This window comes from Kalmanozyma brasiliensis (genome assembly GCF_000497045.1).
Source record: "Kalmanozyma brasiliensis GHG001 unplaced genomic scaffold PSEUBRA_SCAF3, whole genome shotgun sequence".
In the NCBI taxonomy this organism is placed as follows: domain Eukaryota; kingdom Fungi; phylum Basidiomycota; class Ustilaginomycetes; order Ustilaginales; genus Kalmanozyma; species Kalmanozyma brasiliensis.
In genome coordinates, this window is record NW_015961970.1 from 900933 (window position 1) to 926810 (window position 25878).

The 25878-nt window shown below is 58.4% G+C and overlaps 11 protein-coding genes across 11 annotated transcripts; 5 read left to right on the forward strand and 6 right to left on the reverse strand.

Moving 5' to 3' along the window:
• Nucleotides 1-1535: 1535 nt before the first annotated feature.
• PSEUBRA_004210 (SCP2 sterol-binding domain protein) lies at nucleotides 1536-2319 on the reverse strand (the record flags this gene model as incomplete). The annotated part of the gene is made up of 2 exons (XM_016437785.1): nucleotides 1536-1745; nucleotides 1864-2319. The coding sequence occupies 2 exons, from the start codon at nucleotides 2317-2319 to the stop codon at nucleotides 1536-1538; spliced, it is 666 nt and encodes a 221-aa protein (XP_016291312.1).
• A 1438-nt stretch (nucleotides 2320-3757) lies between these two features.
• PSEUBRA_004211 (uncharacterized protein) lies at nucleotides 3758-5362 on the forward strand (the record flags this gene model as incomplete). Its single annotated transcript, XM_016437776.1, has 1 exon — nucleotides 3758-5362. The coding sequence occupies one exon, from the start codon at nucleotides 3758-3760 to the stop codon at nucleotides 5360-5362; it is 1605 nt and encodes a 534-aa protein (XP_016291313.1).
• Nucleotides 5363-5519: 157 nt separating this feature from the next.
• Nucleotides 5520-6581, reverse strand: PSEUBRA_004212 (GRASP55/65 PDZ-like domain protein; the record flags this gene model as incomplete). Its single annotated transcript, XM_016437782.1, has 1 exon — nucleotides 5520-6581. One exon carries the CDS (start codon nucleotides 6579-6581, stop codon nucleotides 5520-5522), a length of 1062 nt encoding a protein of 353 aa, XP_016291314.1.
• A 572-nt stretch (nucleotides 6582-7153) lies between these two features.
• PSEUBRA_004213 (Tetratricopeptide, MLP1/MLP2-like protein) lies at nucleotides 7154-13735 on the forward strand (the record flags this gene model as incomplete). The annotated part of the gene is made up of 1 exon (XM_016437769.2): nucleotides 7154-13735. The coding sequence occupies one exon, from the start codon at nucleotides 7154-7156 to the stop codon at nucleotides 13733-13735; it is 6582 nt and encodes a 2193-aa protein (XP_016291315.2).
• Nucleotides 13736-13803: 68 nt separating this feature from the next.
• PSEUBRA_004214 (Protein of unknown function DUF159) lies at nucleotides 13804-15702 on the reverse strand (the record flags this gene model as incomplete). Its single annotated transcript, XM_016437779.1, has 1 exon — nucleotides 13804-15702. One exon carries the CDS (start codon nucleotides 15700-15702, stop codon nucleotides 13804-13806), a length of 1899 nt encoding a protein of 632 aa, XP_016291316.1.
• A 378-nt stretch (nucleotides 15703-16080) lies between these two features.
• PSEUBRA_004215 (uncharacterized protein) lies at nucleotides 16081-18501 on the forward strand (the record flags this gene model as incomplete). Its single annotated transcript, XM_059465248.1, has 1 exon — nucleotides 16081-18501. One exon carries the CDS (start codon nucleotides 16081-16083, stop codon nucleotides 18499-18501), a length of 2421 nt encoding a protein of 806 aa, XP_059321499.1.
• A 105-nt stretch (nucleotides 18502-18606) lies between these two features.
• On the reverse strand, nucleotides 18607-19693 carry PSEUBRA_004216 (D-isomer specific 2-hydroxyacid dehydrogenase, NAD-binding; the record flags this gene model as incomplete). The annotated part of the gene is made up of 2 exons (XM_016437783.1): nucleotides 18607-19506; nucleotides 19604-19693. The coding sequence occupies 2 exons, from the start codon at nucleotides 19691-19693 to the stop codon at nucleotides 18607-18609; spliced, it is 990 nt and encodes a 329-aa protein (XP_016291317.1).
• A 1403-nt stretch (nucleotides 19694-21096) lies between these two features.
• Nucleotides 21097-22827, forward strand: PSEUBRA_004217 (Mycolic acid cyclopropane synthase; the record flags this gene model as incomplete). Its single annotated transcript, XM_016437768.1, has 1 exon — nucleotides 21097-22827. One exon carries the CDS (start codon nucleotides 21097-21099, stop codon nucleotides 22825-22827), a length of 1731 nt encoding a protein of 576 aa, XP_016291318.1.
• Nucleotides 22828-23293: 466 nt separating this feature from the next.
• PSEUBRA_004218 (Bax inhibitor 1-related) lies at nucleotides 23294-24112 on the forward strand (the record flags this gene model as incomplete). The annotated part of the gene is made up of 1 exon (XM_016437774.1): nucleotides 23294-24112. The coding sequence occupies one exon, from the start codon at nucleotides 23294-23296 to the stop codon at nucleotides 24110-24112; it is 819 nt and encodes a 272-aa protein (XP_016291319.1).
• Nucleotides 24113-24318: 206 nt separating this feature from the next.
• On the reverse strand, nucleotides 24319-24753 carry PSEUBRA_004219 (Ribosomal protein S16; the record flags this gene model as incomplete). Its single annotated transcript, XM_059465249.1, has 1 exon — nucleotides 24319-24753. One exon carries the CDS (start codon nucleotides 24751-24753, stop codon nucleotides 24319-24321), a length of 435 nt encoding a protein of 144 aa, XP_059321500.1.
• A 650-nt stretch (nucleotides 24754-25403) lies between these two features.
• PSEUBRA_004220 (uncharacterized protein) lies at nucleotides 25404-25781 on the reverse strand (the record flags this gene model as incomplete). The annotated part of the gene is made up of 1 exon (XM_016437793.2): nucleotides 25404-25781. One exon carries the CDS (start codon nucleotides 25779-25781, stop codon nucleotides 25404-25406), a length of 378 nt encoding a protein of 125 aa, XP_016291320.2.
• Between the last annotated feature and the right edge of the window lie 97 nt (nucleotides 25782-25878).

Consider the following 25878-nt stretch of genomic DNA (forward strand, 5'->3'; position numbering starts at 1 on the left):
TTGGTCTTTGCGAATGTGACGATGGCGAAGTCAGGTTTATCGAGTTGTTCGATCCTCTTCAGAAAGAAGCCCTTGATGATCTGGATTTCGCAAGTACCTCTGGATGTCGGAGGAGCGGATGCTACGGTCACGGTCGAGGGACAGTCGTCAAGCACATCGAAGATGAAGGCCTCGATGGCAGATGTCTGCAGGTATCCAGGGACACTCCCTACAAACACCTCCATCGCTGTGACCGCTTCAAGACCCCGTCGCGGAGACCAACAAGACGTGCGGAGCAAGTGGGTAGTGGCGATGGAGCGATTGACTGAGGCGCGGAGGAGGAGGAGGAGGGTGAGAAGGTAGAAGCGCCTGAGGATCAGAAGGGTCATCGAACAGCCGTGCATCAGCAGTAAAGATTGTTGGCGATTAGGACAGGAGCGGATGTGCTTGCGATTCCGCCCACCGACCGAGAGAGAGGTGGGCCTTCATTCCGAAGAGTGGGTATCCGCAAGTGGGCTTTGCATTGATGAGGCCGGATGTGTCACGGAAAGACCTTGCTTCGCGCAGGATTGATCAGGTGTTTGGCAGGTCAGCCATGGCCCTCCTGCCGCCGAAGCCCAGCACCATTGTTGCAGTGCAGCTAATCGCAGCATGCGTGTTGCTCGAGCCCGCATCTTGCAGGCTGCCGGCTAGCATTCATATCTTGCAGCCGGAGTCGCATCGCCTACATGAAAGAACGAGTCGAAGATTGGACGGACGACTCGGATTTGCCAGCCTGTGATGGTCGTTCCGCCTTGCCTCTTGGCACGAATCGTCGAAGAAAGACCGGACACCTTGATGGGCTCGAACAAAGATGCATGGACCTTCAGGAAGACAGCGGATCCCAGAGCTCGGTGCCTTCGACCCGGAAGACAAAGGGACTAGGACCTAGCCGAGGCGGACTCGAGCGCTCGTTGCAGTTGTTCTGTGCCCCGTTCATCGCGACAAAGAAGATGCATGCACGCCGCTGCACCTGTCTTGAGCCTTGCAAAAACAAACGAGGGACGCCATCGATGGACTGAGCGAAGTCATGAAGGCCCTCGCAGGATTAGTTCCGTGCCAGGAGACTGTTCCCGATTCGTCAAGACGTTGTCGTTTCGAAGCATGGTGGACGAAGAGAAGAACAAAGGGAAAGGTCAAAGCACCGCTAACTCCAAATTCAGATAAGAAGAGCGGACAAACGCTCTGCTGCTCGCATCCCCTTCGAGTGCCCCAGACTTGTATTGGTGACCAAAGATGGCTAGTAGGAGCGTCCTTTCGCAGATGTCACAAGCCTGACTCATCGGGCTGCACGCCCACATCTTCTCAAGTCTCAATGCGAAGACAAAACGCGACGAGAGAGTCATCGGAACTTCCTTGCGAGCCGTCACGGTGAGTTGGCGTAGCCTGAACTCTGACAGACGGTCACACTGCAAAGTTAGTGCTAGCAGCCGTACTCGTACTGGAAGCGTCACATTGTCATTGCAGCCTAGGACCAGGGTCAGATACAGACAGCACATTCGGCTACGCCACATCCGCTAAAGCCTTGCGCGGTCCGGCAGAGGAGCAGGAGCACCCGAGCCATAGTCAGTGTCGCGGGCGTCGTTGCCTTCACGCTGGTGTTCGACAGCTGCGACCTTGGTCTCGGTGTCAGGCGCGGGAGCGGTAGTGCCGTATATCTTGGAGCGCTCGTGGGAAATCAAGGTGGCAACTCGAAGGGCGCGATCCAGGTCGCCTTTGATCTTAATCTATGAGAGGGAGAGCCGATGAGAGGAGAAGAGATGGTCAGTTGATGTGTCATTAGTAAAGTCACGACCTTCGGCGATGCCGCGTCTGTGCTCGACTGAGGTCTTGGTGATTACTTACCCTTCCTTCGTTGTAGAGACGCTGAGCCTGCACCTTTCCAGTGGCCAGATCGACAAAGTCGCGGTCTCGGCATTCGATCACAACATCGGCCCTGCGCTTTCGGCCGAGCACAGTGGTCGAAGGCTGACCTCGACCAATGACACCCTTGGTCTTCATATCGGCGTACCACAGAGCAGGTCGAAGAGCGCCGCCCGAGGTGGACGCTTTGCCGCTGACAGGCTTGGTGCGAGGGTTGGACGGGTCGATGGCGGCAGAAGGCTGAATGATGAAAAGGTAGACGCTCTTGAGGGATCGCACGAGGCGTTTGCGAGAAGGGAAGCCAGCAGGAGGGTTGGCCAGCAGCTGGGCAGAGAGCGCAAAGACGCGGCTCGATTCGAATCCAGGGCAGTCGAGGTCCTCTTGCGAGTCGAGAGCCTGAACGGCCTCGTCTTTCATTCGGTCTTCGGGCTTGGACATTATGAGTGGCCTCGGTGGAGTGGATGTGGTGGTAGAGTTGTCCGTAGCGTGAGCTGGTCGTCCTAAGATCGAGGATGGTCTGAACGAAGAGAGTCGCTGTAAGTTAAGCAGTAAGACGAAAAGTGCGGGGAAGTTGGTTGGCCAACCGTGCACGCGAGCCGAGACGATCCTGTTTGAGCTCAGAGAGGCGCTGGCTGAATCGGCGGGCTGTCTTGGAGGAGAGTCTAGACGCACGACTGCACAGTGGAGGCATTTCGACCCGATTTGGCCAGCATGAGCCTGCAGGCGAAGGGGTGAAAAGACGAGCGTGAATCCAGAGGGAGGTTTTTTGACCACATTGTTACGCCGAACAAGAATAGGGCCTCATGATTTTTCCGCGTCTGTGATGCGCGCCAAAAAGCAGGGTCCAAGGGATATGGCGCAACTGAGCGTTTTGCTGCAGCTCGAGCCGACTTAGGCGCCGTTCGCCCATATGGCCCGAGCCACCTTCAGCCACCAGAGCAGTCTCTTCAGCTGAGGACGCAAGCTCAGCCAGGGTCCAGCCAGGGTTCTGCGGCGAGGTCGCATGATGCGAGGTTTGTCTGCCCCGCACTTCCTCTCAGCGATAAGCAGCAAGTGAGCTCTGTCTGACAGCGAGCTGAGCTAAGAGGAGCGCTTCGCGTGCTTTCACCTTGTCAGACCGTGCTTCGAACGTCCCGCCCTGACATCGCTATCTGTAGTTGTCAACTTGCGCGCCAAAGCAAGAACATGCCGCACAGGCCAATGCTATCTTCGCTTGCCGTAACTATCTCTCAAGGATTAGGCCCGAGCTCATAGCATATGCAGTAGCCTTCGCCATCTATGCTCCCTCGTCTCGTCTTCCATTGGTTCCTTGTTCAGCCATTCTCCCAACATCCTGGGTCTGGAATCTCTCCACATGCTATTGAGCTACTGCTACATCTTCTCTCACTCTCCTCATCACGCTTGCGACGTCCAATCTTCCCTTCGCCAGACGCGTGACGTCGAGCCTTCGCCTGCGCCGACGAGTCAAGCAGAGTGCGAAAGCTCACTGTTCTCAAGCATCTCGGACTGGTCTGCCGACGTGGCCTCTTCACTTCGGTCCTCGATCCCGCCCTCACTGACCTCGCTGTTTGATCAAGCATCGGCAGAGGACGTCAAGAGCGCCAGATCGTATCCTGGTCCATCACAAGCAAGTGTGCTGCCTGAAAGCCTGACATCTTGGTTCTCATCCGCCTCGGACGACAACTCAACAAGCCGACCAGTATCGGCGCGAGTTTCCGCTTCTTCCACTCCCAGCCAAATCAGGGAGCCGGAGAAAACACCTGCTGTACGGACTACCACCTTCACCTTCTGCCTGTTCGGAGCTGCAACGACCGCAGCTATCTGCGCCCTCGCGCGCAATCGACGAACGATGAATCGTCTTCAAAGCGCCAAAAGCATGGCCTATCGCGACGCTCGTGCCTGGCGTCGCGTCGCTCTTGACTTTGCCAAGATCAACGCCATGGCCGCCAGTCGCGTCCAGAACCTCGTCGCCGCATCGCTCCGAGAGGGTAAAGCTGGCGGTGAGATTGGTCGCCAAATCGAACGCGAGCTCGAAGAAGCCACACGAGCGGTTGCACAGAGACGCAACTTCATCCAGGAGCAAGACCGCAAGGATGCCGAGGCGGCTGCTTCTGGCAGCTCGCAGCGTTCGTTCGGAGACGCTTGGGCCGATGTGCTCGATCCGTTTCATGGCACAGGCTTCTTCTTCGGATCTCGAGAGGGGCGTCGCGGCTCCGACCTGGGCGAATACGGCCGCTGGAAGCCGTCCAAGGTCACTCGTCACGATGACATATCGTCCGCTTCCACCGATGGACTAGCTTTCAAGGCTTCAGAGCCCTGGTCGCGCTGCAAGGCATCTGACTCGGCTCCAAACACTCGAACTGCTCAGCTCAAATGGCAGCGTGTGGTGGGCCCCTCTTGCGCTGCTCCTCCCGGCACGGTTACGGGGACTGCTGTTGGCAAAAGCGCGACGGCAGCTTCATCCGCAAAGGACGCCGATGCACAGACCGAAGCTCGCGAGGATTGGATCGGCGATGTTGACCTCGCCATTCGCGAGCGCGATCGCAAGTCGTCGCTTTCTGCGGGCGCTTCCGATCAGGCTGCTGTCGACGCATTCTCACGCCTCGAGTCCGAAGTGGCTATCGACGCCGAGCAGAGCGTCTTGACGGAGCACAAGACAGGATACAAGACTGTCAGAGACAACGAAGAAGATCATCTCCTCCCCGTCTCGGACCTGTACATTGCCACCAATGGCCAGATTCGAGAAACGCCTGAGGAGCCTATCAAGCGCAGCATGGCTATCTCAAAGCTGAAGAGGACCAGAATTGGTTCCATGCCCACAAAGAAGCTGGCGACGGATGCCGACAAGTACTCGTACCCGATCTCGGACGAGTTCAAGGATCTGCACGATATCTTTATCGCTGCTTGGGACGACAACTTTGCCGGTCTGTCGACCGGAGCAGCTACCGAGACCTGCCCTACTCTTAAGTCGGACGACCCCACGCAGGGCGGCAAAGCCAAGCCGAACCGCGCTCTATTCGAGCAGCTGCGCTCGCAAAGGGCACAGAAAGGCAATGTCAAAGCTGACGCCAAGTCGAGCTCAGAGGCAGACGAGATTGAGTTCATGGCTGAGCTCATGTTCCCGTCTGCTGCGCCTAAGGAGTCGACTGCATCAAACAAGCCCAATCTCGTCGAGACAGCCCCTACGCCCGTCTTCGAGAAGCATGAGCCGGCTAAGCACTTGGACGAGATGGAGGCCGAGTTGGCGAGCTTCAAGTTAAAAGCCAACGACCTGTCGGAGCGCCTCGAGACGATGCGAGAAATGTGCCACGACCTGACGGACGAGGCGTGGAGGCGCGAGAAGACGCATCGCATTCAAGTGGAGCAGCTGGATCACAAAATTGGTCTCTTCACCGTGTGGGCTGAGGAGGTGCAGCGAAGGCTGGGCCTCGAGACGCCGCCTTTCTTTGCTTCGCTTCGCAAGCCTCTCAAGAAGGAATAGGCTCCCGGGTCTTTATGACAGCTCGGCATCGTGATGTATGACTACGCACACCACTCCCATTGATAGTCACACCGGTTATGCGATGGCTGTCGTTCGATTGCAACCTAAGCTGAAGTAGTGACCATGCAGCTGAAAGACATAATAAGAGGAGCCATCTCTATGCCATATTCCCCGCGTCGTCCTCGTCATCTTCCTCGTCATGACGCATGCTGACCGTGACACCGGACTGGTTCGCCTCGTAGTCGTCCTCGTCTTCGTCTTCGTCGTGACTGTTGCTGTAAAGCTGACGACCTTGCATTCCTGCTGAGAGGGCTGGTCTTGTATTCGAGTTGATAGAGCTGGCCATAGGAGTGCTGAACTCGTCTTCGTCGAATCTCGAGTTGCCTGCTGGAGTTGCGAACGCAGACGGGGGACCGCCTATCCTTGGCGTCTTCATCTGGTCCTCTGAGACACTTTCGTCCTCTTCCTCCTGAGCCGAAAGGCCTGGTGGCGCCTTGGGCTGGTCTTGTGGTTTTGGGATGCGATGCAGAAGACCATATCCGACACCGCAGCCTAGTAGTCCTTCTCCGCCCCATTCTCTGTTGGGTACGATGATGACTTCTCTGGTGTGATCGTAGTCCGAGTTGTAGACGTAGAGCCGCAGTGCACGGTCAGTGTGCGCTTCGACCAGCTCGTAGAAGTCTCCCTCTGACGAGAGGACTCCACCGGGCCAACCAATGACAAAGTCGCCGAATGGCACGAGACCGGCCGACTCGGCAGGTGACCCTTCGAGGATCTCGAGGATGTGCCATACGTGGGAAAGTGCCTGCGAAGGGTTGCATAGCCTTAGTGAGAGACCGAGCAAGGAAGGCTGTGATGTCGCTTGGGAGCTGGTTCCGTTGATGGTGCTGCTGGAGGGTTGAGAGGACCACTGCCGCGATGGCACCAGGCTCACTTGGCGCAGCTGCTGTCGTTTTGAGTTCCACACATTGAGGATGACCTGTGTGCCCTCCCGCTCTTCCAAGCTCTTCCAAGCACCTAGGCCAGTTGCATCGCTTCCTCCATCAACGTCCTTGGTCGGATCGAGCGCGACACCGTCGATGCCGACGCAAAAGTCGAAGAATGGCTCGATGCCAGCGAGATGCGCAGGTGAACCGGCTGCAACGCGAACGACGTGATAACCTTGCTTTGGTGCTTCGTTCGAGTCGTCAACCCGAAGCCGTGATTCTGACGCACCCATCCTTGATCCCTACGCCGTACTGTCCAGCTGTCCCTCAACCGCAGTGCGTGACCGAAGATGACGTGGACGTAGTGCGAGCTCGTCCTTGAGTTGCGGCTGTTCCGACTGCGACGATACGCTGAAGGTCAGACGATGACAATGCTTGCGGGTTTGGTGTGTGACTGTAGAAAGGGAGGGCTGAGCCGCACTTCAACACTTGCGGAAGGGTCCTTGTCATGCTCTGCGCTGGAGAAGACTTGGCTCGACCGTCCAACACTTTCTCCCAGTCACGCTCTGCCGCTCTGCTGCCTTGATTTATCAGGATCGTCACGTGAAGGCTGAAAGCGGAAATCCACAATTTGAAGATCCGAGCGTGTCGTATCCGCATCCTTGTTCAATGCTCCCATCCAAGCTTCCAACACCGTCTCAACACTGTAACCTTCCACATCCATCGTCACACGCTCCTTATACCAATTGGGTACGCTGTCAATCCCCACCAATCGTTTGTTGCTGCATGGACACAATCTTTTGACACAAGGAAACTTCAGGCAAGGGAAGGCGCACGCTAATTCACACAGCGGCCACACTCGGCCATGGCAGACCCAAATCCTGTCCCGGATGCGCAGGACATTCAAAGACGCATACTAGCGGCTGCCGACGCTGCTGGAGTCCGTCTTGCCGCCGAACCATCATCAGGCACATCATCGGCCGACGTCACAATGCAGGATTCGACCGCACCACCTACGGTCGAATCGACGGCAACTGAGACACACACCAAGTTGACACCTCTGCAGGTTCAGCTTCCTCCTCATATGTCAACCGATCAACTGACGCTGGCTTTGACAACGCTAAGCGATGCTGAGTCACGTCCGACCATAACGTCCGAGCTCCTTCAGTCTCCGAATGCCGATTTCGTCGTCCACCTGTACGACATTGCGCTCAGAGCGTTGACGTGGAAAGAGCAGGTCTCCACGCTGCAGGAAGCACAGCAAGCTGCTCAACAACAGATTGTGGCAGCCCAAGAGCAGAGCAACCAGCTCGGCCAGGAAGTCGAACAGGAGAGAATCGCTGCTCTCGAGGCGTCACGCCTCAAAGACAGCCTGCAGACCGAAGTCGTCAACCTCCAGAATCAGATCGGCTCCCTGCAGACCTCGCTCGATAACGAAAAGCGAGAGAACGACGCCGCCAAGGAGAGAAGTGCGCAGCTTGCCACAGAGCTCTCCTCGTCCCAGGCAGAGACGGCTGCGCTCAAGGCCGAGGTCGAGACAGAGCGCAGAGCAAAAGAGCTCGTCCAAAGCGAAAAGGACCGACTCTCAGCCGAGCTCGTAGGCATCAGTGCCCAGCTTACCACCCTCAAGAGCTCCACCGAGAGCGGTGTGCGACAGGCTGCCGAGGTCCGCGGCAGGCTCGATCAGGCCGAGCAGGAGAAGCGCGACATCCTTGCCAGCCTCCAGCGCGAGCGCGAAGAAAGCACACGCAAGGCCGAAGAGATCGACGCGCTTCTCACTTCCAACCGTGACGTTCGTCAAGAAATCTCTCGCCTCTCCACTGCTGTTCAAGAATCGCGCAGTCAAGAAAACATCGCCAAGTTCAAGCTGCAAGGCCTAGAGCAGGAGATCCAGCTCACCAAGAACGACGCCGCGTGGGCGCACGAGCAGCTCCTCAAGCTCAACGAGTCCTCGGCCTCCTTCCGCGCAGCCAAGCGTGCTGAGCTCAGTCGCGTCCAGTCCGAGCTCGACGCTGCCGGGCAAGAGGCCGCCGTCGCCCGCTCCAAGGTCGATTCCTTGCAGACGGCCTACAACGAAGCCAGCACCAAGCTCAGTCAGACCGCCGACAATGCGGCGCAGCTTTCGACTCGCCTCGCATCGCAAGAGGATTCCTTCCGTTCCGAAATCAGCAGCCAGAGTCAGCTCGTCAAGCTGCTCGAGAGGAGAGCCGAGCACGCCTCACAGCGAATTGTCGAGCTCGAAGACCAGTGGGAAGAGGTGCTGGAAAGATGCCGTGTTCGGGAGGAGGAGGCCTGGGCAGAGATGGAAAAGGAAGCTGGCCTCCGTCAAGCCCTCCAAAAGGAGAACCAGGAGCTCTCCGAGGCACTGGACCGTCTCGCTGAAGGCGTCGGCATCGGTCAAGGCCAACGCGAAAACGGCGATGCCCTTCTTGATCAGACGCTCGAAACGATGAGCGATGTTGGCGCCGACTTTGACATCCGCAGCACGGCCTCGACCCCTCGACGCGTGGGCCTCATGGGCACAGCTGCTTCCTTCAACAACGCCTTCGGCATCTCACCCACTGCAGAGATCGCCAACCGCATCCGCAAGTCTGGCAAGAGCTTCAGTCAGATCTACATGGAGCTCGCGAAGACACAAGAGGAGCTGCGAAGGGAGAAGCTCGAGACGGGCCGTCTCACCTCGGTCCTCGCTCAGGTCATGGACGAGCTGCAAGACAGGGCTCCTCAGCTGCAGGCGCAACGCGAAGAAACCGAGCGACTTGCTACTGACCTTGATGAGATGGTGGCCCAGGTCGCAACGACCTCGCAGGAGCGAGATGCCGTGCAATCAGAGGCACAGGCCCTCAAGCTCGATCTGGAACGCATCACCCGCGAGAACGGATTCATGTCACAGCAACTCGCCGACTTTGGCCGCCAGGTGCGCGAGCTGACCAAGGCCGTCATTGTGCGTGACGATCCCGACGCCGCCGCACGGCTCGAGGACGACGGCAGCTTCCTCGCCGAGCTGGATGCGATCGCTCCACTTCCCGAGAGCCTGCCTGAATCCGACACTCAAGCTGTCATCACCAGCGAGCTTGTCACTTTCCGCTCCTTGACCGAGCTCTGCAGCCAGAACGCCCGTTTGCTCCAAGTGACGCGTCAACTCGGCGCCAAGATGGAGGAGGAAGAGCGCAACTACAAGGCGCGCCTCGCCGATGAAGAGGACGATGCTGTCAACGAGGCGCGCGAGCTGATCGTACGCCTCGAGGATGAAGTGCGACAGGAGCGTTACAAGATCGAAGAAGTCAGCAAGGAGCGGGACCTCTTCCGTCAGCTCTGTTCGACAGGTGGACGCAGCAGCGATGTCAAGAATGGCGAAGAGGCGACGTCGAGCACCAAAGCCACCGCTGGCACTGGTCTTCCGCTCGCCGAGTACGAGGCACTGCGATCCCGACACGAACGCCTCAAGATCGAGACCGACGCCGAGCTGTCACGCTACCGCGAAGAACTTCGGTCGCTGCAGATGGAGATGAGCAAGACGACGGTGACATCAGCTCGCGAGCAAGCTCTCCGTCAAGCTGCCGACGACAGGCTCAACAACCTTCAAAGGACGTATGAGCTCACCAAAACGGATCTCGACGACACGTCGAGGCGGGCTACGCAGCTTCAAGAGAACCTGACACGCCGAGAGGTATCTGTGCAGATGCTGGAAGAGCAGCTCATCCAGTCGCAATCCAGCCTGGAGCAGCTGCGCACGCAGGTCTCGAACTTGCAGGCCGAGAAGGCGATCTGGAAGTCTTCCGAGTCGAAGCTTCTCGAGGAGATCAGTGCCACACAAGTAGAACGAAACAATCTGCAGGAGCTCGTGCGCACTACGCAAGCCATGCAATCGGAGCTGGAGCAACGTGGCGGTGATGCCAAATCTCGCCTCGAACAAGACGTCAAGAGGCTTGATGAGATCAATCAAGATCTGCGCAACCGACTTGCCGCCGAGCAGGACCTCTACCGCCAACTCAGCCTGCGCCGCGAGATCGAGACCAAGGACCTGCAAAGTCGCATCGACCTGTCCAGCTCAGAGCTCAGCAATGCTCGAGAAGCGCTTGCGATCGCCCGCACCAGCGCGGATCACACACAACTCCGCGTTGAAGACTTGACTCGCCAGCTCGAGTCTACACAGGAGAAGCTCGCCATCTACGAGCGCCGAGACCAGCTTTCGCGTGATCCTATTGCTTTCCGCGCCCAAGCTGACGTCCAGCTGTCGAGGGAAGAGCAGCTGGAGATCGAGTTGGCCGACCTCAAGGCTGGTCGCGCTGCTGCACAGCTGGAGGTGCGCAAGAGCATGCTGGAGGTGGAACAAGCGACAGCCGCGGTTGCCGACAAGGACGCCGCTCTCTCTGCTTTGAGCCAGGAGCACGAACAGCTCAAGGCTAGCACATCTTCGGAGCTGTCCGCCAAGAACGCAGAGATCGAGGCCTTGCAGCAACAGGCGGCAACTACCTCGTCTCAACTGTCTTCCGTTCAGAGTCAGCTGCAAGCATTGCAAGAGCAGCTCGAGACCGAACGCTCTGCCTTCCAGGCGGAGAAGAGGTCACTCGAAGACGCCATCACAGAACTCGGCACAGTCGAGGAGCGTGCTCGCGCCGAGCAAGAGGATGTGAAGGGCGAAGTTCGCAAGCACCTGCAGGCTGCCAAAGCGGCTGAGCAGAAGCTTGAGGAGGTCACCAAGCAGGTTGAGACGCTCACCACCGACCTTGCAGAGGTCCGCGAACAGCTCAAAAAGGCTCGACAGGATGCTGGTACGCTGCGCAGCTCCAAGGATCTGTCGGAAGCGGAGTGGGGACGCGAGAAGGCGAGCTGGGACGCGGTGCGCCAAGCGCTGGAACGCGAGAAGGCTGACCTGCAGCGCAGAATTGACGACCTCACCACGCAGAACCAGATTCTGCACACTCATCTCGAAGCCGTCAACGCACAAGCTGATCAGATGCGTCAGGCCGCAGCAGCGCCGCTGCCCTCGGTTGACGTCAACATGGAGATTGAGCAAGCCAAGGACGCAGCACCTGCATCGAGCGAGACGGCTCCTGCTACGGCGGCAGAGCCTGAGAACTCCAGCGTCAACACGACAGCGCCGGCCGCAGGAGAATTTTTCGAAGCTGCTGCCGAAGGTGTCGCTGCACCTGCGTCAGAAGCAGCAGTCACCGCAGCGACCTCCGCACTCGATCCATCGCAACCCGTGGAAGTCAAGCAAGAGGCACCCGGCACCTCAGGCTCTGAATTGGCGCATTCGCTCATGAAGCGTCGTTTCGACGAGCTACAAGAAGTGGTCAAGTACCTTCGACGCGAGAAGGAGATCGTCGACCTCCAGATCGAGATGAACAAGCAAGAAACGTCACGACTCAAGCAGACCCTAGAGCACGTCAATAAGACTCTCGCCGATACACGTTCCGAGCTCGACACTGAGAGGAGCAAGAACGTTTCGTCCACCAGCAGCGCGACTCAGCACTCTGAGCTGCTCGAGAAGATCAACCAGCTAAATGAGCTGCGCGAAAATCACAGCACGCTGCAAGAGAGCGCCAGCCGCGCCGACGCTCGCATCACTCAACTCGAATCGGAACTGCGCTCTGCCAACGCCGAGCTCGAACCCGTGCGCGAGCAGCTGCGAAACGCCCAGATCGAGCTGGAAGCATCGCAGGCCCAGCTCAACGTTCTCCGTGAGGACAGCAAGCGATGGCAGACTCGAGCTCAGTCGCTTCTTCAAACTCACGGCATCAACGAGGAGATGCAAAAGGTCGAGCAGCAGCGCGCTGAAGCTCAACAGAAGATCAACGAGATGGAGATCAAGCTGAAGGACAGCGAGGCTGCCACCGAAGGCATCAAGGTCGAGCTGGCCACGTCCAAGTCGAACTTTGAGAAGCTGAGGGAACAGGTTCGCGTGAGGATCGGCACGGAGCGAAAGGCGGTTGCGGAGGCCCAGGAAAAGCTGGCAGCTTTGCAGAAGGAGAAGGAGGAGGATGCAGCCAAGTACCAGGAGGCGATCTCGCTGCACGAGGGCAAAGTTGCTCAGCTCACCATCGAGAGGGATATGCTGAAGCAGCAACTCGAGCAGGCTCAGGCTACGGCGTCTGCAGCTTCTGAAACGCCTGTCGAGGGTGGCGAGGCGGCAGTCCCTGCTGCTACGGACGCGGCTGTTGCGCCTGATACCGAGGGCGAAGCTGCAACAACCACAGCATCAGCCGACCAGCAGGCAGCCATCCAAGCCGCCGTTGCCGAAGCGCAAAAGGAATTCGACGAGGTCAAGGCCCAACTCGAGACCGAAAAGCAACAAGCCGAGGCTGCTCGCGACAAGCATCTGCAAAAGGGCCGCGAGTTCCTGCGCGACATGCGCGCGGCTCAAGCCGAAGTCAAGGAGCGCGACGACACCATCGCCCAGCTCAAGAAGGACTTTGCCGAGAACAACGGCGAGGCGATCGAGAAGGCGGTCCAAGAGCGTCTTGCTTCTGGCAACGGTACCGCCGAGACTGGGGGTGCTGAAGCTGATTCGGAGCTCGCGGCGTTGCGTCTGCGGGTCGTAGAGCTCGAAACCAAGCTCCAAGCTGCCGAGACTCGGATTCGCGAGCTCGAGGCTCAACTTGCTGCCAGCGAAGGGGGCCACCCCGACATCGCATCCCTCAAGGCAGCCCACGCCGAAGAGCTATCACAGCTTCGTACATCGCTCGAAGCGCAGTACGCCTTGTCCGCATCCACCGCTCCCTCGGGCGACGTCGAATCGCAAGTGCAAGAACGACTCAAGGCGCTCGAAGACGAACGCGAGTCGGCTATCCAGGAAGCCATCGCCGCCGCCATCGCTGCACGCGAAGCGGAGCTCAAGACGCAGTACGACGAGAGCGCCAAATCGCGCTTCGAGGCGGGCAAGAACGAGGCCAACCTGCGCAACACGCTGATGATCAAGCAGAAGGACAACAAGATCGCCAAGCTTACGGCCGAGATTGCGGCTCTGAAGGGAGAGGAGGTCCCCGCGACTGGTGCGGGTGGTGCGCCGACGGGTGGTGCTCCCGCCGCTGCTGGTGGTGCTGCTAGCAATCTACCAACAAGACCGGGCGTGTTTGGTCGGGGCGCCGCACAAGCTGGTCGTCCCACGCCACGCCCCGGTGTCGCACGACCCATCCCAACGGGGCCGGCTGGCGCGGCTGGCGCTGCAACAAGCCCGACTCCAACCACCGTGGCGTCGATCCGTGGAGCCGCTGCAGCAGGAAGAGGAGGACGCATCGCTGCCGGTGCTGCTCGCGGTGGAAGAGGTGGAGCTGCGACGGCTGGGGCCAAGAGGAAGCTCTCTGCTCAAGGACTGCCTGGTAATGCGGGTGGCAATGCAGGTGATGGTGGACAGGGCGGGGCGAAGAAGCCGCGGGCTGCTGGTGCGCCGATCGCCATCAAACGGCCTGGTCAGGGTGGGCAGGGTGGTGCGTCCAATTGATCGGCACAATTTTCACATCAACATCGTTTCGAGCGCAATGGCAGAATGCTTTCATTGTCCACATTGAGTCATGTTTTCGAAGGAGCCTTCTTCTGCGGTGAGAAGAACGACCGAATGTCCTTACCCGGGCTGGTTGTTGTTGAGACCTTATTCTTCTTCCCGGGCGACCCTCCCGTCTCCTTCCCCTTCCCTCCCTGCGCCTCCGGCCGTGTTCGTGTCGGACTCAAAGCCCTCCATGCGCGCTCCTCGTCCCTCCTCTCGCGCTCCGCTACCTCCCTCTGCTTTGCCAGCATGTCATCTATCGGACCGCGCTCCTTCTTCGGTGGACTCTTCCACGTGTGCGGCGGCGCTTGTGGGAAAGGCTCGTGTGGTTTGCCGCGTGACTTGCCGCGTCGTGCGTTGACGTGGATGCCACCACCAGAGGCAGGGCTGAGACGCCGGCTGTAGCCGCCCTTCGGGCGAGGCGGCGAGAGAGGCGGATTGAAGGGGTCTGGTGAGAAGCGACTGGATGGCTCCGTGGCTAGCTCTGGTGTTGGTGATGTGCGTGCGTGCTTGCTCGGTGCGTGGCTGTGCGTTGGAGCAGCTCGCTTCCTTGTTCTGCTCGATGTTGCATCTTCAGTGTCAGATGCGGCTTCCTCGCCTTCAGGCACGCCAAAGCCATCGCCGACTTCGTCACCTTCGATCGAGTCGTTGTCCTGCGTCTTGACAGCCTCCTGAGACGACAATTCTGAACCTGATGACTCGCCAATGTTGACAATCGACTCACTGCGAGTCATGTCCGCCCCACCCTGCTGTTCTGCAAAGTCGCGCTGCATTTTCTCCGCCAGCATTCGGTCTTGCGCTTCCTGCTCGGCTCGTGCTGTTACTTCGGCAAGGGCTGCTTCTGCCTCCGCTTGCTGTGCTGCTAGCAGTGCCTGTGAGTCGCCGGACGAAGGCATCAGCGAGTCGCTGTCTTGCGTGTGGAAGTCGTCTTCCTGCTTGACCGCGCCAGATGTATCAGATTTGCCGGCGGCTGCAGGCTCGTCGTCAGCGTGCTCCGTCTTCGAATGCTTCTGCTTGTTGAAGAACGCCCTCAAGCCGTCCTTTCTCTCCTCGATCGGCAGGATAAAGCTCGGGTCGCTGTTGCCCACCTTGCCCACCTCCTTGGGCACCTTGTAGCACTCCAACTCGCTCTGCAGCGGCCGCAACAGCTTGGCCACCTCCCAGCTCCAGGTGTCATCCACGTCATCGCCCTTTTTGACATCTGCCTCCGTCTTTGGCTCGGCGTCCAAGCCTAACCACGTCGCAATAGCCTTTTCGTCGGGTAGGATGACGGGCATTCTATCGTGCAGGAACCCGAGCTGGCTGTTGCTTGCGGTCGTAACGATCGTAAATGTGTACAGCGGCTTGTCCTCTCCGTCGAAGCGCACGCGCTCCCAAAGTCCTGCGAGGGGCATGAGCCTCCTTCCCTGCCCACTCTTATCCTCTCGCCCTTGACCCGGTTCTGACATGCCGACGAAATGCGGAATGCGCTCAACCTTCTCGCCTTCGCCCGATCCGCGTTTCTGCCACTCGTAAAAGCCCTGGACGAACACGACACATCTCTGAGCGGGCAGTAGCGTGTGCCACATCGATCTTTGAGGCGACAGGATGGTGTCGTCGCGCGCGTTGATGGTTCGATACGCCTCGCCGTGGCTGGGAGGGGTCTTGTGGAAACGTGGAATGAGACCCCACTTCATCGTCTGGATGATGAGTTGATGTTTGCGGTCTTCAGCGGAGGGGTTCTTGACGGTGCGAAGTCGTCGCTCGCGCTCCCACGAGAGCTCCCGGCGGACGACGGGCGAGCGTGTTTGCGGGGCGACATTGTGTGATGGAGTGTAGTCGTCCGCATCCGGTGCAGGCGTGGGAGGTTGGTAGTCCGGGAGCTCGTCATGCACCGCCGCCCGGTATTGAGGGATGGGTTGGGCGTTTGCGAATCTGCCACACATTGCGAGGGCTATCTTGGTGGCATCGCGACTCGCGCCTACAGGGATGATGGTCGGGAAGGTATGCCTTTGAAAGGCTGAGCCATGGAGGACTCGGCTTCGGTCGCTGACTGTATGCATAAGCGCGAAATCCAGGGTCCTCAGCTGCGCCTTGCTGCAGGCGCCTTTTTTACTCCACATCCAGTCTGGATCGGGGCAACCCTTATCGGGGTGCCAAAAAAGGGTAGAATCACGTGTACTGGCTCGCGGAGAGGTGGGATTCGCGCAGTCTGAGTGTTGGACTGGTGGTCAAGTGTTTTTCTACTATTCTAGGTGCATATTAGGCTTTCATCTTGGGACCAACCCTTGACAACTCCGACCATCATCACATCGCATTCGACCATGACGGACGAAAGCCAACGGATGCTTGGAATAGCATCAAGGCTGGCCGACAGGCATGTCGAGGCTGCGCTGGTGCCGCTACCGGACAGCCCGAATGTGTCGGTATTCGGTCCGACCGAAACAAGCACGGAGGTGACTCCGAGTCTCGCTGTGGCCAACGAGCATGCTCTGTCACCAGTGATCCTCACAGAACGAGATCATATGACGGAGTCGTTGGCAGAGCCGAAAGCGGTACTCAGCTCGATGCTGCAATCGCCAGAGCGCAAACAGCCGAGCAGCACAAAGCCAATGTCGCCAGAAAAAGCAGCGCTGGCAGCCATGTTTGACTCGATCAAGATGCCACCTCCTCCCGCATCACCCTCGAAGTCGCCACGCAAGGCTTCAGGCAGCAGCATCCTCTCATCGCCGTCGAAACAAGTCGCTAAAGATGCAGCACCCGTAGCAGCGTCGCTCTTCCGCTACAGGAGCTCGCCCACCACTTCCCCTTCGAGAATTGCATCCACTGACTCGGCTGTATCGCGACACTTCAGCCGTGACTCGCCCGTACGTCGACCCGTCGTCATCAGCTCTTCCTCTTCGCCTGGTAAGGGTGCGAGCGATGGCAAAAATGCTTCGACCCCGCTCTCGCCCGCTTCGGCCACGGCATCGGCAGGCAGCCGAGCACCTCGCATGCGACCTTCCATGTTCGCGTCGTCCAGCAGCCCCAGCGCAAAGCTCTCAGACCTGACCCTCAACCTGGACACCACTGGCACCCAAGAGCTCATCTTCAAGGAAGATGCAAGCTTCCTCGCCGCAGTCGCTGACGTGACTGTGGACGACAGCTTCGACGTCTCCCGTGCGAAAGCCCGCATCGCCAGCTCCACAACAAGGAAAGGCTCGCCAGCCAAGTTCGGCCGTGCCAAGCCACGATGCAGCGTGGTACCTGAAGATGATGTCGCCGAGATCAAGCCGAGGTCTCCGCGCAAGAGGGGCGATGCTCTGGGTGTTGGCAGGGTGGTGAAGAACGCTGCAGGTGACGACACGATCGAGCTAAATCTGACGGGCAGCTTTATGGGAAATGCGAGCATGATCGGTGGGAATCTCATGGATGAAAGTGCGGAAGCTTCGTTGTTGCTCGGCAATTCCTTCTCACTCTCACAATCTCACCTGCTGAAGAGGGACCTCGCTACGAAGCAAACCACCAACAAGAAGGAAAGAGGCATTGACGGCGAGGAAGACGACGACGAGGAGGGTGAAGATTACGAGCGAGATACACAGAACATGCAAAAGTGGGCCGCGGAAGCTGCTAGGAAGGCGCAGCTAGGGAGGAAAGCTGTTGACAAGACCACCAGCAGAAGCACATTTGCGACCAGATCTGGATCGCCGACTGTCACTCGGCCATCCATCGGCTCAGCAACAGTCACAAAGCCTGTCTCCCGTATCGCTCCACGTCATTCGCTGGTGACGCCCACCGCCACATCGAGACTGCTCAAGCCGCGAGCCTCGGGCATCTCCACTGTCAAGGCGGAGCCTGCAATGTCTCGTTCCGGCAGTGCGTCCAGCGGGTTGTCTTCCAGCTCGACTACCGCAGTCACTTCCTCGACAATTCATCTCGACAGCACCGACACGGCCGAAGCCAAAACACCCATGCGGAGTCGACGCAAGAGCACGTTCACCACCTCGCGACCTCCCGTCTCCGGGCCCGCGCGCCGCCGGGAATCCCTGGCTGCATCTGCCATCATACAATCTCACCCTATCCCGCCGCTCCCTTCTCTCGGCTCAACCAGTCCGGGTCGGGCCAGGGCCGCATCCACATCCACGACGACAGGTTCGTCGCCGAGTATGAAGACGCCCTCTGCGGCGACAAGGACGATCGCCAAACCGCGCACTTCGCTGACCGGTCGAACGGTGATTCCCACTCCTCGGTCGTCTGCTCCCGTTCCCTCTGCTGGTGCTGTGGGGGCCTCTCGCGTGGGCAGTGTCGCTCGACCTCGCACCTCGCTCACGGGAGCTACGCCCACCGCGCGCACCGCAACCGTGCGATCAGCCTCCCTCGTCACGCCCACTGCTCGCACTGCCGCCGCACGCACCGTCGAACCAGTGCAAGGCATGCGAAGGAGCACCTCCCAACCGCACATCGAGGAGGGGAAAACGCCGGTAGCGCGCACAAGGATGTTAGTGCCGCGTGCCAGTCTCAGCACGGCCAGTCGACTGTCGATCGGTGGGCTGCCGAGGACGGCCGTTGCTCCCCGCACGTCGGCGTTCTCAGAAAGGGCTGGAAACAATGCGTCGGTTCAAGCGAGCATGGAAGGTGGGTCGAAGATCGGTACTGTGGGCACTAGGAGGCCTTCCATCACAGGCGGATTCGGGTTCAAGCCTCGCACGTCGGCTGTGTTTGTTGGACGATCTTCCCTGCTCGACAGCGAGGACAAGGAGAACTGAAGCCTCACCCTTCCATCACATTGGCAATGTCATTCGCTCTCGCGCCATCACACGAAAGAGCATGAGAAACTGTAAACTGTGCATTGTGCGTCTGTGTTCGAGTGTCTACTTGTGCTCCTTGACAATGTAGCTAGGCTTTCCAGTCTCAAGCGCGGTCTTCATGGAACCGAACACCTGCACCTCCATCTTCTTCTGCGTTTCGACGGTCTCGGTACCCATGTGGGGCAGCAACACACACTGCTCCATCTTGACCAGCCTTTCGTCGATCTTGGGTTCTGCAGGGTAAACGTCCAGACCGGCGCTGGAGAGTTTGCCGGAGTTGAGGGCGTCGATCAAGGCCTCTTCATCGACGACGCCGCCGCGGGCGGTGTTGACGAGGATGGCGCCGTCCTTCATCTGTGCGAACTGGGTGGCGCCAAACGACTTTTCGGTCTGCTTGTTGAGCGGCAGGTTGAGCGAGACCACGTCTGCCTGGGCGAGCAGCTCCTCTTGGGACGAGATGTAGGTGTACGAGGCATCGGCGTTGGGGTTGGGGTTGCGGTTGTAGTAGATGATCTTCATGTCGAAGGCCGAGGCGCGCTTGGCGAGGGCCGAACCAATGCCGCCCATGCCAATGATGCCGAGGATCTTTCCCTCGGGGTCGTGCGCAGGCTTGAGACCCGACTTCCACTTCCCGGCGCGAGCGTTGAGTTCGGCACGGTAGTATTGACGCAGACTCGAGAGGACGAGGAACATGGCCGTGTCCGCAGTGGCATCGTCGACAGCGGCGGGAGTGTGAGAAACCGTGATTCCTCGTGCCTTGGCAGCGTGCACATCGATCTGGTCGTACCCCGCACCGTTGTGGCAGATCGACTTGAGCGACGAGGGAAGAGCGTTGATCAGCTCGGCGTCGAAGAAGCCAATCTTGTCAACAGAGTCGTTGTGGCGGTAGATGGCCACGATGTTGGCGTACTTGCCCGACGAGCAGGCGTCGAAGAACTCCTTGCGCGAGGGCGTGTCGAGGTGCTGATAACGGTCAAGACCAAGGTGGAGAACAGAAGCGTCAAAGGTCAGCAAAGTGTGCGTGAAGCGAAGAAGAACGCTGGATGATGACATCACTTACGAGGATCTCTGCGACGGAGCCGAGGTCGTTCTTGAGCTCGTCGTGGGCGTGGACGATGGTGCCACAGATGAGGACCTGAGGCTTGGACATGATTGCGATAAGTTTGGGTTGGTGGGAAGGAGGAAATGGTCGAGGATCCAAGGGTGATAGCAAAGGGGGTGGGAAGCAGGGATGACGAGAAGAAAAGTGGAGCAGATATATGGAGAGCGGACCGGACACTGCGCAAGAAGAAAAGCTCGAGCGGGGATGGGATGGTCAGGGCGGGGTCTCAAGTGGGGCAAACCGAGCCTCTGCCAGCCACGCCCAAACTCGGCAACCTCACGCTCAACCTGCCAGCCTTGCTATCCGATAGCTCGCCCTCACGCCGACGTCGCCCACATCACACGAGATCTGCCAGATGCACGGCGAAAGCAACACGGCATTCGCTTCCTTCCAAAGCTTGCCCACACACAAACCCAAACGAGTCTCGACAACCCCCCACCACCAGATTTCAGCTCGCCCCTTTTGGCACAGATATGAATCGGCTTTCGACTCAAGAGCAAGGCTGACCCCGAGCGCAGAGCGTTGGCGGGAGTAGAGTTGGTTGCAAACCGAGAGAAAGAGGTTCGCCCGCGGGGGAGTGGAGAGGAAGCCATGGCGAACGGGCGAAAGGCAAGCTCGCAGCTCGAGCCACAGCTGCACGGCCGGTCCGCACCTCCGGTCCTCGTGGCGACCCTTTGACTCGGGCGAATATCGAATAGCTGCGATCGGGCTTTATGAGAACATAGTAAAACAGATCCTTTTCATATCTACTACAACCTAGCTCTAACAACGCGATCTTTTTCATTGAGCCGCATCGACGCTGATTGGAGCATCGATTGCGTATCGCCCGCGCTTGCAGTCGGTCGGGAGGAGTGACCTGGCCGAGCCTTCCATGCTCTGCGCATTACTCTGCACTGCGAGGCTAGCGCTGTCGTTCAGCTTGTGTGAGGGTTCGAGACCAAAGCGCCAGTTGATGTTTGCACCTCAATGAACAGCGCACAATGGATACTTCATTTGCAAGGCGCTTCGATCAATAGTCAAGCCTGTGCATGCTTATGGCCCTTCGGATGTCTCAGCGCAGAAATTAGACGCGGTGTTGGAGTAGGATTCCTTCCTGCGGAGCGGGAGCTGATCTGCAGTTCTTCTCGCTGTCAATTTTTCATTCCTTTGCTCGGCCCACGCTGCAGAGCTCACAAAGCTTTCTTCTCGTTCGACATCCGGCAGGTCTGTGATTCGCTCCTGCTCGGCTAGGGGAAGAACCACCGCACGCGCCCGCATTTCTTCATCTGTGAGGCTTGAGAAGCTTTCTGTTTCCTAGACCCGTGCGCAGCTGCCCTCCCAATCTTCCAATTCGCTCAGATCACACAATCTGGACACAAGTCGAGTCTGAGCGTCTTCCTTCTTGCCTTCCCCTCCTCCATCCCGTTTCCCCTCCTTCGTTGCAATCGAGCGGCGAACACCATTTCTTCGAGATGACGGACCCGGCTGCGGAAGCTTACGAGCGCCTCACCAAGAACCTCTCCTTCGACTCGCATGGTGTCACCGAGACTGTCGACCAACCCCACAATGGTGGTCTCCCGGCCTCCAACTCGAGCTCCAGGATCGTGGACTCGGCTCCAGCTGCTGCCGTAGCGGTGCCTCATTCCGAGCCTGCCGCTGCTACCGCCGATAGCTCCAGCTTGAAGCTTGGCAACGGTGCTGCCGCTGCTGCTGCCCCAGCCAACGGTGAGGCTGGTGTCAAGTACGCTCCTGGTGGAAAGGTCAAGCTCACCAACTACCCTTCGATCGCCAACGCGACTCTGCCCGCCGAAGGCAACGGAACCTTCAGCAACCTTCACCTCGCCCTCCTCATCTTCTTCACTCCCGCTGTCGTGCTCCGTCTCATCCCCTTCGTCAACCCGCAGTGGTTCGGATGGTTCAGCTACTTCCTTCTCTGCGCCCTCTTTGGCGCTCCCGTGGCCATCGGCTACTGGACCGTCATGTCCACCTACGGCCCTCGCAAGAACCTCAAGGTGACTCTTCCCGGCAAGCCTCTCGAATTCTACATGGACATCAAGGACCCCGAACTCCGCAAGAAGTACCACGGCGACAAGAAGATTCCCTACCAAGTCTTCCACGACGCCTACTTTGCCGCCAAGATTGAGCCCAAGATGCCGCTCAACGAGCTGCTCGAGCTGCGATGGGACTGGTGCTCCATGCAGTTCACCTGGAAGCTCTTCGAATACGTCCTCTTCAACCTCATCCCCGATGTCGTCATGCACACTGCCAAGCAGGACCAGACGCAGATCCAGGACAACTATGACCGTGGCGACGACTTCTACGCCTGGTTCCTTGGCCCGCAGATGATCTACACCTCGGGTATCATCTCGGACCCGCACAAGGCCGAGACGCTCGAGGAGCTGCAGGACAACAAGCTCAACCTTGTCTGCTCCAAGCTCGACCTGCAGAAGGAGGACCGCGTGCTCGACATCGGCTGTGGTTGGGGCACCTTCGCCACTTTCGCTGCAGTCAACTACGGATGTGACGTGACCGGTGTTACACTCGCCAAGACGCAGACGCGATTCGGCAATGACCGCCTCAAGAAGAACGGCATCGACGCCAGCCAGGCGCGCATCTTGAACCTCGACTACCGCGACATCCCCGTGCAACCCGGCCACTACACCAAGATCATCTCGCTCGAGATGGCCGAGCACGTCGGCATCCGACACTATGACAAGTTCCTCTCCGATGTGTACAACCTGCTGGACGACGATGGAGTCTTTGTGTTCCAGGTTGCCGGTCTGCGTCCTACGTGGCAGTTCCACGACCTCAACTGGGGTCTCTTCATGAACAAATACGTCTTCCCTGGCGCCGATGCCTCGTGTTCGCTCGGTTGGGTCGTCAACCACCTCGAAAAGGCCGGCTTCGAAGTTCGATCCGTCGACGTCGCCGGTGTCCACTACTCAGCTACCATCCTGCGATGGGCCCAGAACTGGGAGAGCAACAAGGACAAGGTGGTGGCCAAGTACGGCGACCACATGTACAGGATGTGGAGCTTCTTCCTCTGGTCGAGCGTCATTGTCGCGAGAGAGGGCGGCAGCTCGGTGTTCCAGTTCACGCTGCACAAGAACCTGAACGCCTACCACAGGATCAACGGCGTCAAGTCGCACGGTGGTTTGCTGCCCCGTCCTCCCATCAGCAAGTGGAAGTCGGTGTACAACTGAGCGCTAGCGATCGACAAAGGCTGCCACCAGTTGCGGCGGCGGCGATGCGACGAAAGCCATAAACAATTTGGTCCCGACAAAAGACACTACGATCCTCGTAACGTGCTGCAGCTCCTCTCTGGACGATAGACGGACGAACACGCTTGTACAGCAGTCAATAGAATTTGTCCTATGAAAGGCGTCGTGTGGCTTGATAGATGGCAAGAAGAGGTGTGCGCGGACAGGGTCCAAATTTAGGTGTGTGCGACTTCTCGATCTTTCGAAAAAGGCTGAGCTTGACTCAATTCAGCCTATGCAGGGGCTGTGCGGTTTCGCTGCTTGCTCAGCCGGCAGCCGCGCGCAATCCCGCTAAATCTCCACTTTTCAATCAACGTGCTCAGCCCGCAGCTTAGACCTCTCCGCGCCGTCGGCCACCGTTGCTACCGGACCACCACCATCATCGACCCCTTCCTATCGACACGCAACAATGTCGAGCAGCTATCCCGCCGCACCACCGTCCTATACGGCGCCGAAAGGCTACCAACCCGTGCCTACCCACGACACACCCGCTCCCACATACGGTGCTGCGGACCCAACCGCCCCGCGCAATGTCGAAGAGGAAGGCGATCCGGACGACTTCAAGTTTGGCGTCACCGTCGAGCAGTCTTCGCCCGAGATCCGCGCTATGTTCCTGCGCAAAGTCTACAGCGTGCTGTTCTTCCAGATCCTCGGCACGACCGTCATCGCGGGCGTGATGACCACCCAGGGCATTGCTTCGTGGGTGCAGGCCAACCAATGGGCGTTCATCGTCCCCATGATCGGCAGCCTCGTCACCATGGGCTTCCTCTACTTCAAACGTCACTCTCATCCCACCAACATCATCCTGCTGAGCTTGTTCACCGTGCTGGAGAGCATCAGTCTCGGAACCGTCATCACGTACGTCGACCAGAAGATCGTCCTCCAAGCCATGGTCATCACCGCCTTCACCTTTGGCGGTCTCACCCTGTTCACCCTGCAGAGCAAGTGGGATTTCAGCAGTCTCGGCGGTTGGCTCTTCGGCGGTCTCATGGTGTTGGTCGGTGTCGGGTTCGTAGGCGTGTTTTTGCCATACAACCAGACATTCGACCTCATCATGGCCGGCGCTGGGTGCGTCATCTTCAGTTTGTACATCGTCTACGACACATGGCTGATTCAGAGGAGGCTCAGCGCCGAGGAGTGGGTGCTGGCAAACCTCAGTCTTTATTTGGATATCGTCAATCTGTTCATCAACATCTTGCGCATTCTTAACAACCAGAGCCGCGATTGATGGACGGAGGAGTTCTTGTTCCCGTACCCTGCTTGTAGCAACCCTTCTCTTCTGTTCAGGTTCCACATTTGCAATGCAGCTACGTTCGAGTTCTCAAGCGAGAGCCTGTGTGAGCGTCCGAATGGAAGCGCACGAGGATTGAATGAATGCGAATCGACTTGCGAGTGCGACCAAGATCAAAGTGATACAAAACTTAGATTTGACTCCTAGCTCTTCTCTGTCCCGCTCTTCCCCCTCATCAACTCTGTCGGTGGTGGTCTGTAAATCCCCTTATAATGCACGCCATCCGGAACCAACCCTGCTCGATCCAGCAGTCTCGCCACGGGCTTGCTTGGTTGCGCACCCAATTTGAGCCAATGCCTCACCCTCTCCTCGTTCCATTCCAACCTCTTCTGTTTCACCTCATCCTGCTTCTTCTCCTCCAATCCGGAAGTCATAACGCTCCCATTGCCGGGTGTGGGGCTTGTGCCGACAAAGGGTGTGGGTATGCGCCATGAAGAAGGCGCACGAGGGATGGGATCGAATTCGCCGAGTTTCTCGATCGGCCGCGCATCGCGTGGTTTCGAATCGTTGATCGCTACGACATGGTAGAACGGATTGTTGCGCGTGCCTTGACGGCTGAGGCGGAGACGAACGACCATGATCAGTGTCTGTCGAAATCTGTCAAGCTGGGATGTAGAGGATGTCGACTATTCGTGGCGCTTCGTATGGTCGATGACCTCTGATCGACGGCGTGTCCAATGAAAGCCGGTGTGTGTATCGGAGCTGCGAGATCTCGAGTAGCAATGGGAGCGTGCGTATCGATGCGAGCGATGAGGATGCTCAATGAGTGAGAAGAATGACGGTGACGATCAGATGAGAGAGTCGAAAGTGTGAATCTTTTCCTTCTTGCCTCAAAAGATTGTCTCCGGTTGCCGGGATTTATTTTGGGCTGGTGAGATTATTTGCTGCTGCGTCCTAACACTTTGGGGCATTTTGCTCAACGTCGATGCAGACCACCTCGTCCGTGGATCGTGTGACTACGGAAGGGCTCACTCTTTACGTTCAGCTCAGAGCTGTCTACGCAAGGCTCTGAGAGTGACCATGAGGCCGTCTCACTCTGCGAATCGGCACTTCCAGGTCTCGATAGGTCCGCTGATGCGCTGCTATCAATGGAGAAGGTCGGAGGTTCTGGGTATATATGGTACGCTACAAAGCTCTCTAGCGGCTCGACGAGGAATGCGACAGGACACTCGTTCCTCGGCACCTTCTCTGCTCTCCTTCTTCGATCCTTCCTGACTCGAAATTCGCCTCACGACTTCATCAGCAGATCCAGCGCGGCCGCAGTCTCGTCCACCTGCCGTCTCGTGCGCCTCTTGTCCGCGTTCGACGCTTGACCGTACGAGAAGGGATCTTCCTGCTTCCTCTCCTCGTCCTTGCCGGCTATGCCTCCTTGTGCCAAGAGCGCGGTGGTCTGCGAGTCGAGCGCCTCACGTCGTTCCAGGTCGCGAAATTTGGACGTCTTCTTGGGCTTGCCAGTGTGCTTATATGCCTTCTTCGCGCTTGTTTGCACCAGCGATGGTGTTCGGGATGTGGATTTGGGAGTTGATGTGGATGCAGAGGAGGTGTGTGAGCAGGACTTGGACTTCGTGGATGGCCGTGATGAGGCTCGTTGTGAGTTCGCGACCATGTCTGCTGCTGAAACAACAGTTGACAATTCTTTGAGATGGGTGTTTGTGCGAATGGGTGGGTGCGGCTTGCGAGCGAGGCGGTTTGAGTCCTGCCCG